Source organism: Artemia sp. Qi Xiang Cuo, chromosome 4 (assembly GCF_049724085.1).
Source record: "Artemia sp. Qi Xiang Cuo chromosome 4, ASM4972408v1, whole genome shotgun sequence".
NCBI lineage: Eukaryota > Metazoa > Arthropoda > Branchiopoda > Anostraca > Artemiidae > Artemia > Artemia sp. Qi Xiang Cuo.
This window is the reverse complement of record NC_142797.1, coordinates 50,041,793-50,054,282: the sequence shown is the minus strand read 5'-3', so window position 1 is coordinate 50,054,282 and position 12,490 is coordinate 50,041,793. Positions and strand designations below refer to the sequence as shown.

Genomic DNA, 12,490 nt, shown 5'->3' with positions numbered 1-12,490 from the left:
ATTTCTGGTCTATGCTATTATTATGAAAGTAAAGAGTAAATTTAAACCCCAAAAGGCTCTGAACTTATTCTGTATAGTAAGGGGACTACCCCTTCCTCATCCCCACCTCTATCTCATGGTCGCAGAAACTTCGGAGGGTGTTCATTCGATCAGAAAGTGAGAGTTCTTAACCTTTTTTTACAAGTGAAAAGTGATTGAAGACAATCATATCTGTTCCTTTTTAATTCTATATAGTTTTTTTATTTTTATGGAAATAATAAGTAATATTCAATAAGCATATCAAAGATCATATAAGTAAAAAACTAAAAATAATGTCTAACATTTGTCAAATATTTGCCCTGCAAAATCAATTGGGTTAAATATCCTTATATTCACATAAATTACACTCTTTTTTAAGGTCATACAATATCATCTCCCCCTAATTTCGATAAATAATTTATTTAACCTAGATTTAATGCACTTTCAAGTTTGTTTTTAATAGGGACCTAATGAAAAAGCGAAAGAGTTGTAAGTTCCAGGGCTATTCCTACGTAATATTATTTGTGTGTCTTTTAGATTCCGACAAAAAAGATGTGTTGTGCTTTAATTTCCCCATCTCTGTTCATTTTTAGCTATGTTTGTTGAAAAGGCTATCATTTGAATGAAATTAAAAGGAGAGAAATCGGTAAGAAAAAATGGTATACGAATTATTGGTGGTTCTAACCCTCCAGCGCTCCTTGTCACTTTGATCTGGAAAAATTCACTAGAAAATCCATCAAAATGTATCTATAAACCTACTTTACGAATCTTTGACCAGTTTCAACTCTCCATACAAAAAAAAACAACAAAAAAAAGCTGTGCATTAGAACATACGTGGCAAAACTACGTGACGGAAATTGTGAGCAAGGATGTTCATAAGGTTTTATTTGTACTTATAAGCAAGAACGTATCCAGTATTTCTGTCTGGAGGTGGGAGGTAACAAAAACTTTAAAAAACATACCAAAAAATTTTTTATGTGCATTTTTGCTATATTTTTTTTTGAGGGGGCGGGGGATTCAAACCCGGTATATATCCCTTCCCTGGATACAGCCTTGCTTATATAAGACTCGAGTTTATGCTGTTACGACTACAAGAAGTTATGACCTTCAAATAGAACAAAAAAGTGTCGAAGCGACGCTACAAAACTAATTAAGCGAACCTACAAAATACTACCATCGCTTTCTTCACTTCTTGTCACGACATTTAACGTTTACTTTTTATTTACCAGATTAAATAGGCCTACACATAGAAATTTTCTTTGACCTCTCTACATTTCCATTTACAATTAAACAAAACAGAAATAAAACCCTTTTTAAATTTTTTTTGCTTAATTTTTTTTTAATTAAAAACATTTTTTTTTTTTTTTTTTTTTTTACAAGGGATATGAACTGAAGAAACTAAATTCGCTGCTCTTATTTTAGAACTATCTGCTGAACTTTAGGACAAAAAGTCGACGACCTGAACTGCTTCTCATAAGAATGAAAATTAGGGCCTAGAAACCTAGTTTTCGAAGTTTTTCCCCCCTCCCCCCCTAGACGCGCATTAATTTTACTTCCCCGTCAAAAAATTATGTGAAGCTATGCATATGCCGGTAAAATATTATGTAAAACAATACATTAAAATATATAAGGCAAAAGTAAGAAAAAACTATAAGGATAAATTGTTAATATCACTAAGCAGAAGGTCATAAATCAAGGTCTTGTTTTTTTTTAAAGATTTACACTATAAAATAAAATGAATGATAGGTACATGCCTAGAAAAAGCGTTATTTGTTAGGAGGCTGCAATCCCCTACCCCTCTTCTTGCGACAAATAATATTTTACTTCCTGTCTTTATCCCGTATTATCAAAAAAAATTCCTACTAGGACTAAATGGGATAGATATTAAAGAGTTATAAGTTTTGAAGCTTCAATAACCTCCCCCCCCCCTCATTTTTTTTAACTTTCTTGTCAAAATATTATAGAGACCTATGTATCTCCCGGTAAAATATTATGTAAAATTATGCACTAAAATATATAAAGGAAAAGTAAAAAAAAAAACTACATTCCATAAATCGTGATTAAGTACTTCATTTGCCCGTACGATAGTGGGCCCATCCCTGGATCTGCCAGTGACTAGGTAGAAGGTCATAGATGAAAGTCTATTTTTTTAAGATATACGCTACAGAATAGAATGAATTATAGTTGTATGCCTAGAAATTGCGCTATTTGTTAGGGGGCTATAATCCCCTGCCCTTCTCCTTGCGACAAAAAATTTGTATCTTCCTTGATTTATCCTACATTTCTAAACATTTTTTCTACTAGGGGCAAAGTGCGATAAAAATTGAAGGGTCAAAAGTCACATGCGTTTTCATAAGGCAAATTTAGTGTGTTTTAATTTGAAAGTCTCTAGGTGAATAGAATTAAAAAAAAAGAAAACCATTAAATAAACTTAAATACAAAATGTGCATTTGCCCTCTCCTCCGTTGCCCGTGTTGCTTTGTTTATCAGTCTAAATCTATTTAATTCATCCGAACAACTTCCTAAGAGAAGTATGAGAATTAGGATCTAAGCCCCTAAAAGCACACAAACCTATAATAAGTCTAAGGTCTTTGAAAGGTTCATGCTACAAAATTAATCAAGTGTTACTTACATATGTTTGATTACTAATTCTTCGTAGCTCTAGAAAATATGGCACATTAACCATCCAGCGAGATTTTTTTAAAATATCCGATTCTAAATTATGACCCGCAGTTATAACTTACAGTCTTGGGATTTCTGCTGCAGGCTCTTCTTGATGTTTCATTCAAGTCGAGAAAAATGTTTTGGAGGTCGTGGTCTTCCACGCTTTTTGTATTTTTGCTTTAGTTTTTCTCTGTGCTTCTGCACAGTAACCAAGCCAATGCCTCTTTTATTACGCTTCTTTACCATCTTTCACAAAGCACTTTTGTGAACTAACAAGGCCAAGTTCTTTAATTGCCTTTCTTCTCTTTCAAAATCTTTGACCACAACCTAATTTGAGGAACATTCTTATTTGCATAATATGTTGAAACTTTCACTTTTGATGTCATTCGATACAAGTTGAAACCCTGAACGTTTATAACCTGAAAACCTGTATTTATGCCCGCCCATTGAAACTAAATATTCAACAGTTCAGGAGTTTCTAATATAAAACTAATGGTAACAACTTTTATAAATAAACTGATGAAAATGTCTTTTTTGAATTAATTAGGAAACAAACTTAAAAGTCAAGTTGTTCCTTTCAAAATTCTCTACAAATTCGTGTTAAAGCTATTAAACTTGTATGTACTGTTCTTTTAGACAAGTTGAAATGCAATTTGCACAAAAAAGCCTAATTTAGAAAGCCTAGTAAAAAAAAAGTAATAAAAATAACAAACTCAGATTATGTTGGTAGATCAGGGGACCAAAATCGATGCTTTTATGCGTCTGTTGTCGCCAGACAAGCTAAAAATATTTAACATGGAAGAGATAGCCGGGAATGTTTCTACCTCGTTCCCCCTTAAGTGAATCATCTTTGTTGGCTATTTTTCCTTTGGGATAATAGATGACTCTACAGCGAGTACATACAAAGTTGAAGGGTCTCAATAACTTGTAAATAACACTTGCATAGTTTCTGGCATCTTTGTAGGTTTTTACTGGGTTTTATGCTGCAATTTGTTGGTATCAAAGATTGTGATGGTGCTGTACTTCTAACATAATATTTTTTTTGGTATTTGTGTACATAATGGTACACTTTCAAGAAGTGAAGTTAAGTCAGTCCTAATGAAATATACAAAAATATAATACTTTAGGAACAAAATTGGGCTATATTTTTGCGCATTAGGGGGAGGGGGAGGGTAAAGTATAGTGGGTCCGCATGCAAAATGTGTTAGTTGCAATTATTCTGCATATTATGAAGTAAGAATTGTTTTCTAACTTCTTGCTGACCAAATACTTTACCAACACCCCACCCCCTAATTCGTAAATATATAGCCCAAACTATAGCCCAAGTCCAATATATTCTGTCACCCATCTCTTGTTTTCTGCTGAGTGTAAGCTAATTCTGTCTTAATACAGACAGATAAAACCAGTTTGTTCTCAAGTGTGTACCATTATGTACATAAGTACCTCTTTTTTCCTTCTGCACTTTCACTTATAACTCAGTCTGATTCTTGCTGTCCTTTGACGGGACAGGTAGGTCTACTTCACTGTCATTTTTGAAACTCTTGTTATTTGAATTAGTGTTTCTGCTAACCTTACACTTCTTTGTTATTCATTTTCAACATTGGGAATTTCTGATACCTGCTGTTGCTTGTAGTTCTAACTGCATACTTCTTTGTTCTTGTGGTCATATATCTTTTAACCACACATTTCTCTATTATTCATTTTATTTTTATTCATTCTGATCTTCATTGTCACATGTCTTGTAACTGCATATCTTTTGGTTCTTCACTTTCGTTTTTGAGTTGTTGTGATTCTCACTGCCATTTATCTTTTCACCGCATATTTCTATATTCTTCAGTTTTGTTTTTAAATTGTTCTAATTGTTGGTTTGCTAATATTTTAACTATATATCTCTTTGATCTTTATTTTCGTTTATCATTACTTTAGACAATTTTTCTGGGCCTTTTGTCTTAGTTGCTTGGATTGGTCTTGTCACTTTTGACTGTCTTGGTTTTTTATTATCACATTGTACATTTATATTCTCAGGTTGTTCTCTTGATCTTCTCTCATTTGATGGTCCAGTTTGTTCATTTTGAGCTTACAGTTTTGTCCTCTTTTAATCTTTTTTGTACTCATTTTGTGCTAACATTAATTTACGTATATGTCCCCTAGATATTATGAAACTGTTGAAAATGCCTTTTGAAATTTACATCACCAAATATGGGCACATAAATTTACATATTTAAAAATTTTTGTTCTGCAAATACTTCTAAAACGGTTTTAAAATCTATTTTCCTTGTGTCTTCACTTTCAGTCAACATAATTGATAAACTATTTGAACTATCCTCATTTATTGTTAATATTACATAGTTTTTTGTTTATTGGTTTTGGCCTGGAAAGTGATCTTTGTCCAGAAGCAATGCTTGCTGGAATTGTTAAGAACGTTTGACAATTTCGAAAATCAATTGTTCATTTTGATGGCGGCGCGGGGCCCTTTCAAATGCGGGATCCAATTGGACCCAATCGTTCATGGTTGGGTTTTATCCCCATTTTTATATATTACTTTGATGGTGTTTGTCCTAAGGAATGCAGCAAAGACTAGGGGAGAACATATTATGGATTCTCTTATTATAGCCATAGAAAGTGGGATTGAACTGCATTTTTCATACAGCCTACTGTAGACGTTTGTAAACTTAAATTATACTGTTTATTCGAGTGTTCTAGAGGAAAATTTTGCAAAATTGATTAATTTTCAGAGGGTTTGACAGCCTAGGCTGCAAGTTGCAAGAATAGGTTTGAAAATTATTGTTGAAAATCAGCAGACTAAATTGCTTAAATTACAAATAAACTTATCTCTCCCATATTCAGGGCTGTCCTGAATGTGATGTTAAAAATAACCTAAAATTAAATATACATAAAATATGTCGTTTTTTCTAATTCAATTGGAGAATAACGTTAGAACTGAAAACCAACAGTGATTAGCGTGAATATGAGGGAAGCTATTGCCCCCCCCCCCTAAGTCCCTGTTTATGCAAACGTTTCATAGCCATTTTTCATAGCATGTTTTCTCAAAGCATTATAAGGTTGCAACAAGTAAAACCAGGTGCTTTTTTACCCATTGCTTTTTAAAACATTTACAATGTAAACTGTATTATATAAACCATATGGAAATGAATAAGGGTATTTATTCTTGGGACATTGTAAAAAAAAGAAGAAAAGAAATGGAATGTAAAAACGAAAAAACTAAAATAGGATAAAATCATAATTCATAAAAATGGGGCTTAAATTTTTAGAAAGAGAAGGGGAGGGGCAAGATCAACTATTAATAACCTTGGTAACTCGCAGTACCAAACTGTTGAGGATGTCTTAAGTTTGACAGGGTTTTGTCACTCAGGGGAAGTATCTTAAATTCTGCAATTAGTCAATCCAGCTTTTGTGAAATCCAAACTTTTAAAAGTAGGCTATTAACTCACTTTCTTAATTAAAAGTTTTACATGTTTTCTGATTTTTCATTCTTTTTTAAATGGAAAGAGAGTAGGGTCCAACAAATTCTTTCTTAAAATAATATTGATTAAATGAACAAGAATGTGAGTTGTTGATGTTTGTGTAAGGCTACCGGGCTTTCGAGATCCCATATATATAAAGTATAACTTTTATTTCAAGCTTTTTACAGGCTTAAAATGTATAGGCTATAATGTATAGGCTGTATAGGCTAGTTAAAAGCAGAGGATGTTACTTCAATGTCTTTTCTATTTTTCAGATTGTAATTCTTCATCATATGCTTGCAAAATCCCAGGTGAAGTCACGGCCTAATGTTCTTTGGTGCTACAAAAAGGATCTTGGATTTAGCAGGTATTTAAGTTTATTTTATTGAACATGAATCTTTAAATCACATAAAAACTGTTATCTATAAGTAATAATTGCAATAAGGAACCAAAGAAAAGGTATTAACGCCCATTGTTTAAACAAAGACTCGACTCCAGTGCTGAATGTATACTTGTATGTTATGATGCTGAACCTGGTAATCTTTAAGACTGCAGCTTAGAACAAAAAAAAGAAGTTTTTACAATAAAGCTGCACACTCTGAATTAAGTCTGAAGTTAGTAGCCATAATTAGTGCTTAGGGAAAGCAATAGTTTCACACTGGTCTCAACCTTGGAGGGGAAGGGTACCAACGAAATTTTGTGGTGGTTTGGAAATTTTTCTTGGGGATGGGCTCAGCCCCTGTTGTTGTGTATGTAGACGTTGTCATAACTACACGTAGGGGAAAGGGATGGGTAATAGTCAGGGCTGGTTTGGAGAATCTCATCCTTTAGAAAATTTGGACTTTTAATTACTTTTATTTCATTGTCTTCCTGCAGTACTCCTCATAGTAAATCATTTCCTTAAATACCATTCATTAAAAATTGTTCTCTGTTACCCTTATTACTATGTTTTGCTCTCCTTTTTATTTTAGCCACCGCAAAAAAAGAATGAAGCAATTACAGAAAAAGATGAAACAAGGTCAAATGGAAGTCAATGATGATGATCCATTCGAATTATTTATTGCCTCAACCAACATCCGTTATTGTTATTACAATGAAACTCACAAGATTCTAGGTAACACATTTGGAATGTGCATATTACAGGTAATTACTTTGGTTTTATCTGGTCCATATAAGGAGGAGCAGCCTCGTGGCTTTATCTGGCCCAAAATAAGGAGGAGCAGCCTCGTGGCTTTATCTGGCCCAAAATAAGGAGGAGCAGCCTCGTGGCTCCGAGGCCGAAAATCGTCAGTTTAAAATCTCCTTGGATGGATATTAAATTTTAGCTTATTTTTGTACCCCATCTAAGTTGTTATAGCATATAATGTTCAGTATATTACATATGTATCTGTTTGTTGAAGAATATGAGTCGCAAAATATAGACAACAAGGTCCAAAAGAATAAAACAAATCAAACAATAGAAAGAAAATTTGAAAACTGAATGTGTCCTAGCACATTGCTGTATGCCCGGGGGAGGTATAAAGAACAAGAAAAACAAAAAGAGGAATACAGCAAGGTAAAATACTTTCTTGGCCAAGCAAAAAATGTATGTGCCTATGGGGGCACCCCAGACAGCAACTCGGCTTTTGGAATAAACAAGATCCAAGAGAAAGAAATATATTTTACTATCTGCATCTGAAAGTAATGCTAATAAGGTAAAATTCATCATAAATCGATAAGAGACACTGGTCGCAACTGTGCTTATTCTTTGTTCTTTTTTATGAAGAGGGGCGAATTATTTTCTGAGATTACTGAGAGGCAAAGATAAGGGAAAATCTACTATTCAATGGAGCATGCAAAATTTTGGATTCCCCTCAAAATGTTTTGAGTTTACTTGTCTACTATGGCCTTTAGATTATCTTCACTTCTATATGTCCTCTTCACTACAATGTAGTAATTTTTAATTAAAAAGAGCTTCGACAGGCCCTGATATTCCTCAAATACCTCCTTTATGGAGGTCTTCTTTTGGTTGAACAAATATATGTAACATCTTCACCATACTTCTAAGGCTTATAGTGTTCAACCCAACGGCCCCTACTACAGCTGACATCGGCTAACGGACTAAGACACACTTTATTTCAAAACTTTTATTACACATCTCCCAAGTGAGAGGATTCAATCGCGAACCCATGAGAAACAATAGTCGCTGCTCACTGTAGCGTAGAGAGTGAGATGTTGGGAAGGATCAATCCCCTTATTATGTAGATTAATTACTGATTATTGAAGTTATAATGTCGTTCTCTACTTTTACACATTTGTTTTATATATTTGATTTTCATTCATTTTCACTATCATATTCATTTTAATACATCTTTAGCTTTTACGCCAAGTTTAACCTTTGCATTTACAATGCTTCGAAAGGAAAAAAAAAACTAAAAAACTGTCCTCCTAATATTTTTAAAAGAGAGCCTTAAATGCCAACATCATCATTTTCGTCCTGTTCTGTATCCTCACTGCCCTGACATCATTTGATCAAGCAGCCTCCTTTTCTTTGATATATGATCATGAATTATTTGGAAATTTTTACTTGCTGCTCTTTTCAGAAAACCCAAAGGCATTCATTGGGGTAAAAAAAAAACTCACACAACTGATTGGGGTAGCTGATCCAGTGACAGCATCTGAGGTTACAGCCTTCTCTTCAGCCTCAGGTTGTACTTCTGTATTTTTAGAGGAAGATTCACTGAAGGATTATTATTCCTGGCGGATCCCCCGTATTATATAGTACCGGAACCCACTGGGTAAGGGAAAAAAAACAGTCATTAAATAGGAGCCTATCAAAATAAATCGATTTGCATAAAAGCTGCCTAATAGTATAATGTAAATATAATCTTTTACTTCACTATAAAATACTTTACAGTAACTGGGGACTAAAATTCCATTTTACAGCCTAATCGCAAGCATAGTCCAAATTTATCCCTCCAGCTGAAGGGATACTAGAATTTAAATCCTCTCTCCATATTGATCAGAGGCTCGCGAGAATTCTACACCTTTGAGAAAAAGTTCTACACCTTTGAGAATTTTCGGAACCCCCTTCCCCAAAGAAAGCAGATCCACTGACTTTCCCGACTGTCTTAATACTTGTGTGCGATAATAGATAACTGTCCCTCCATTTTGTGTAGACTTTGTAACTTAATATTTAGAGGCAACGTGGCACCATGTGGCAATGTAACCTCTAAAACTAGGACGATGTTCATGTAGCTTTTCAGAAGCCTCACGCCAATTAGCTATATCCTAATTTTCTGCAAAAGTCGGGTGAAAATTGATACTTATCTATTTGGAAATACTACAACTAGGATATTCTTTGGATATGATTATTGTCGTCAAAATCTCAATCTTTAGGGTTTCAATTACTATTGGAGCAAGTCATGTATATGTAGTTTTCTCTTTGTTGCCAGAACTTTCTAAATGTTGAATGTGTTAAATTTATTGAAACTAGTGAAGACAAACATCTGTTTTGGGAGAAGGAATACAAACCCACTGGTGTCTGCTTAAAAAAAACTGTTAACTTTCTTGCACTCCGGTCACTTGAGCCTTGTCTTAGTGCTTGTCGTTTTGTTATTGTCGGAGTAACACACATTGAATTAATATTAATATAATAAAGTAAATCAATTTTTAATTAAATTTCTAATTGGATCGATTGTATGTGTGTGATAAAGATTACTAGATATTGACGAGGCCTCTTTTTCGAAACCAAATTGGTAAAATATTTTTTGGACGAGCCTTTGGTAGAGTAGAGGTTTTGTAGAAGTTGGATGTCTTTAACCTCCTGGAATGTTCTAATGGAACAGCTGTTTTGTGTGTTTTTGAACCTAAAAAAAGCAACAACACCCAAGTATTTTAAGAACAATGAAGTCTCCATAGAAGAACTGGACTGTTTTTTATTCTAGTAACACAAATTCATTAATGCGGTGTAATGGTTCTATGACAAAACTCATCAGCAAGCCAACAATTAACCACATATCATATGTGTTTTAGTCAGTAGGGTAGTTTTGAATTCTATTTTCAATTGGAGCAATCTGAACGTGTCAAATTCGAGCAATGCTGAAAAAACTTGAATAAAATAAAAATTCAAAGAGTTCAAAGCTAACTTAATTATATGAACAGAGCAGCACCGGCTTTGCATCTATTCGTGTTTGAACTCCTCTATATGACAATACTGCCGGGCTTAGTGAATAAAACTGCATGTCAGTGAAGTCGGTTTTTGGCTGATTAATATTTTACTATAGGTGTCCGTTGTAGCTTATTCACCAGACCCGTGCAAGATACCTCCCATTAGGTATCGTCTATTCAGGAGTATCGTCGGTTGACTTCTTAAGATTCATAATATGTAACAAACTAAAAAGAAAGGAAATCACCCATCTTTTATGCTAGGCATGACAGAATAGCTAAATAAGTAGAGTTGGTTTTTATTGATGTTTTTTGTTTTTCATAGGATTTTGAGGCACTAACTCCCAACCTCCTTGCAAGAACCATTGAAACCGTTGAAGGTGGAGGAATGATCGTTCTACTTCTAAGAAGTGTTCAATCTTTGAAGCAGCTATATACCATGACTATGGACGTTCATGCAAGATATAGAACTGAAGCACACACTGATGTTGTTGCAAGGTTTAATGAAAGGTATGTCAAACTAGATAATTTATGTCTTTGTTACGTATATGAACAATTGCTGATCTAAGTTTTTAGATCTTTTAGTAGAGACAAGCCACAAATTTAACTGTGTTTGCTTGAGCTAATAAAATAAAGTTATTTTTGGATATTACAAATTACACTTCGGTACTATTATATTACTAAAAAAAATTAATGTATTTGTGAAAATTTACAAATAAATAGTAAATGGGGAGGGGGAGGAAGGGGATCTTACCGTTTACAAAAGCTTCATTTTTAACCCACATATCCCGTTTCTTCACATAAAAAAAAAACGTGTAGGTGTTCCTCAGAGCATCCATACAGAAAAGGGAGGGGTATTTCATCCATTTAACATTCCCCTTTGTGTTAGTGTCGTTGAAGAAGAGTAATAGGCTAGGGTTATTTGTTTTCTGTATTTGTGTATCTAAAGGTGACTTCTCAAGAGAGTACTTAAATGTGACTTGACACAAAATCAGACTAGTCAACAGGATCACTGAGCCGCACATGAGAAAACTGGGTTAAGAATTTAGTGGGGGGAGGGGCAGAATATTTTTCCAGGAAGAAGGAAATGATTACCTAAGGTGTTCAAGGTTAAATCATCCTAATAGGCTTATCCCACCATCTCACAGTGCTAATGTGACAGTGCTAAACACAAAGCTAAATGTTTCCTATGTATTTTTCCCCAGAGTTCATCAAATCGACAGCATAGTCAAAGAAAGACGAAGAAGGGCTCATTCGATTGCAAGTTCATTGCCATTCGCAACTGAACTATTGATGGAATTTTACATGAAACAAGAGTTACTCCAAAGAGCGTATTGACAAACCTTTGCTCTTCGTGACAAAAAGGAAGTGATCACTTTTAAAAAGGATTTTCCCCCTTTAGAATATTGTTTTTTTTTTCAGGTTTATTTTATCTCTGTCTTCTTGTAAATCATGTTTGGTAATGGATGATCAGTTGAACATTCTTCCAGTTAGTACGAATTCATTTAGTATTGTTGCTGTGCCACCGCGGTCAAGTGAAGATCCCTTGCCCGAGAATGAACAAGAATTACAGACAATCAAGGAAAATCTTCAAGATACCCAACCTGTTGGTGTCCTTGTTAACTGCTGCAGGACCCTTGATCAGGTAACCTGGTTTCAGCTCTCTTTTATGACACACATCAGTTCGGTTTATTCGTTCAATTGAATTTATTGGGAAAATGCAAAACAATGCATTTTACCCATGTTCCTTATATATAAGATTTTCCTTACGTATAAGAAATACAAATATATATATATATATATATATATATATATATATATATATATATATATATATATATATATATATATATATATATATATATATATATATATATATATATATATATATATATATATATATATATATATATATATATATATATATATATATATATATATATATATATATATATATATATATATATATATATATATATACATTTAGTTTTATGCTTATAATACTGCTGTAATTGTTTTTCTTTATGTTCAATTTACTGAGTCTGGATGTGAGAGCTGCGCAAAGGGCAACAGGGAACATCAGGAAATATTCAAAAATCTTATACAGAAACGATCTTTTTTACATGTCTTTGCTATACTTCACTGCGCTTCACACAGATCAAATGCTCTCCTTTCAACAAAAGAAAAAACAAATCCAA

General features: G+C 33.6%; 1 protein-coding gene across 1 annotated transcript in view; it reads left to right on the top strand.

The window, feature by feature from the left end:
* The window catches only part of l(1)G0020 (RNA cytidine acetyltransferase l(1)G0020), a 71,136-nt gene that overhangs the window by 10,368 nt on the left and 48,278 nt on the right, over positions 1-12,490 (top strand). The window contains exons 2-5 of the mRNA XM_089088351.1: positions 6,422-6,513; positions 7,118-7,289; positions 10,618-10,802; positions 11,715-11,937. Coding sequence (XP_088944477.1) covers positions 6,422-6,513; positions 7,118-7,289; positions 10,618-10,802; positions 11,715-11,937 — 672 coding nt within the window. The remainder of the gene's footprint in view (positions 1-6,421; positions 6,514-7,117; positions 7,290-10,617; positions 10,803-11,714; positions 11,938-12,490) is intronic.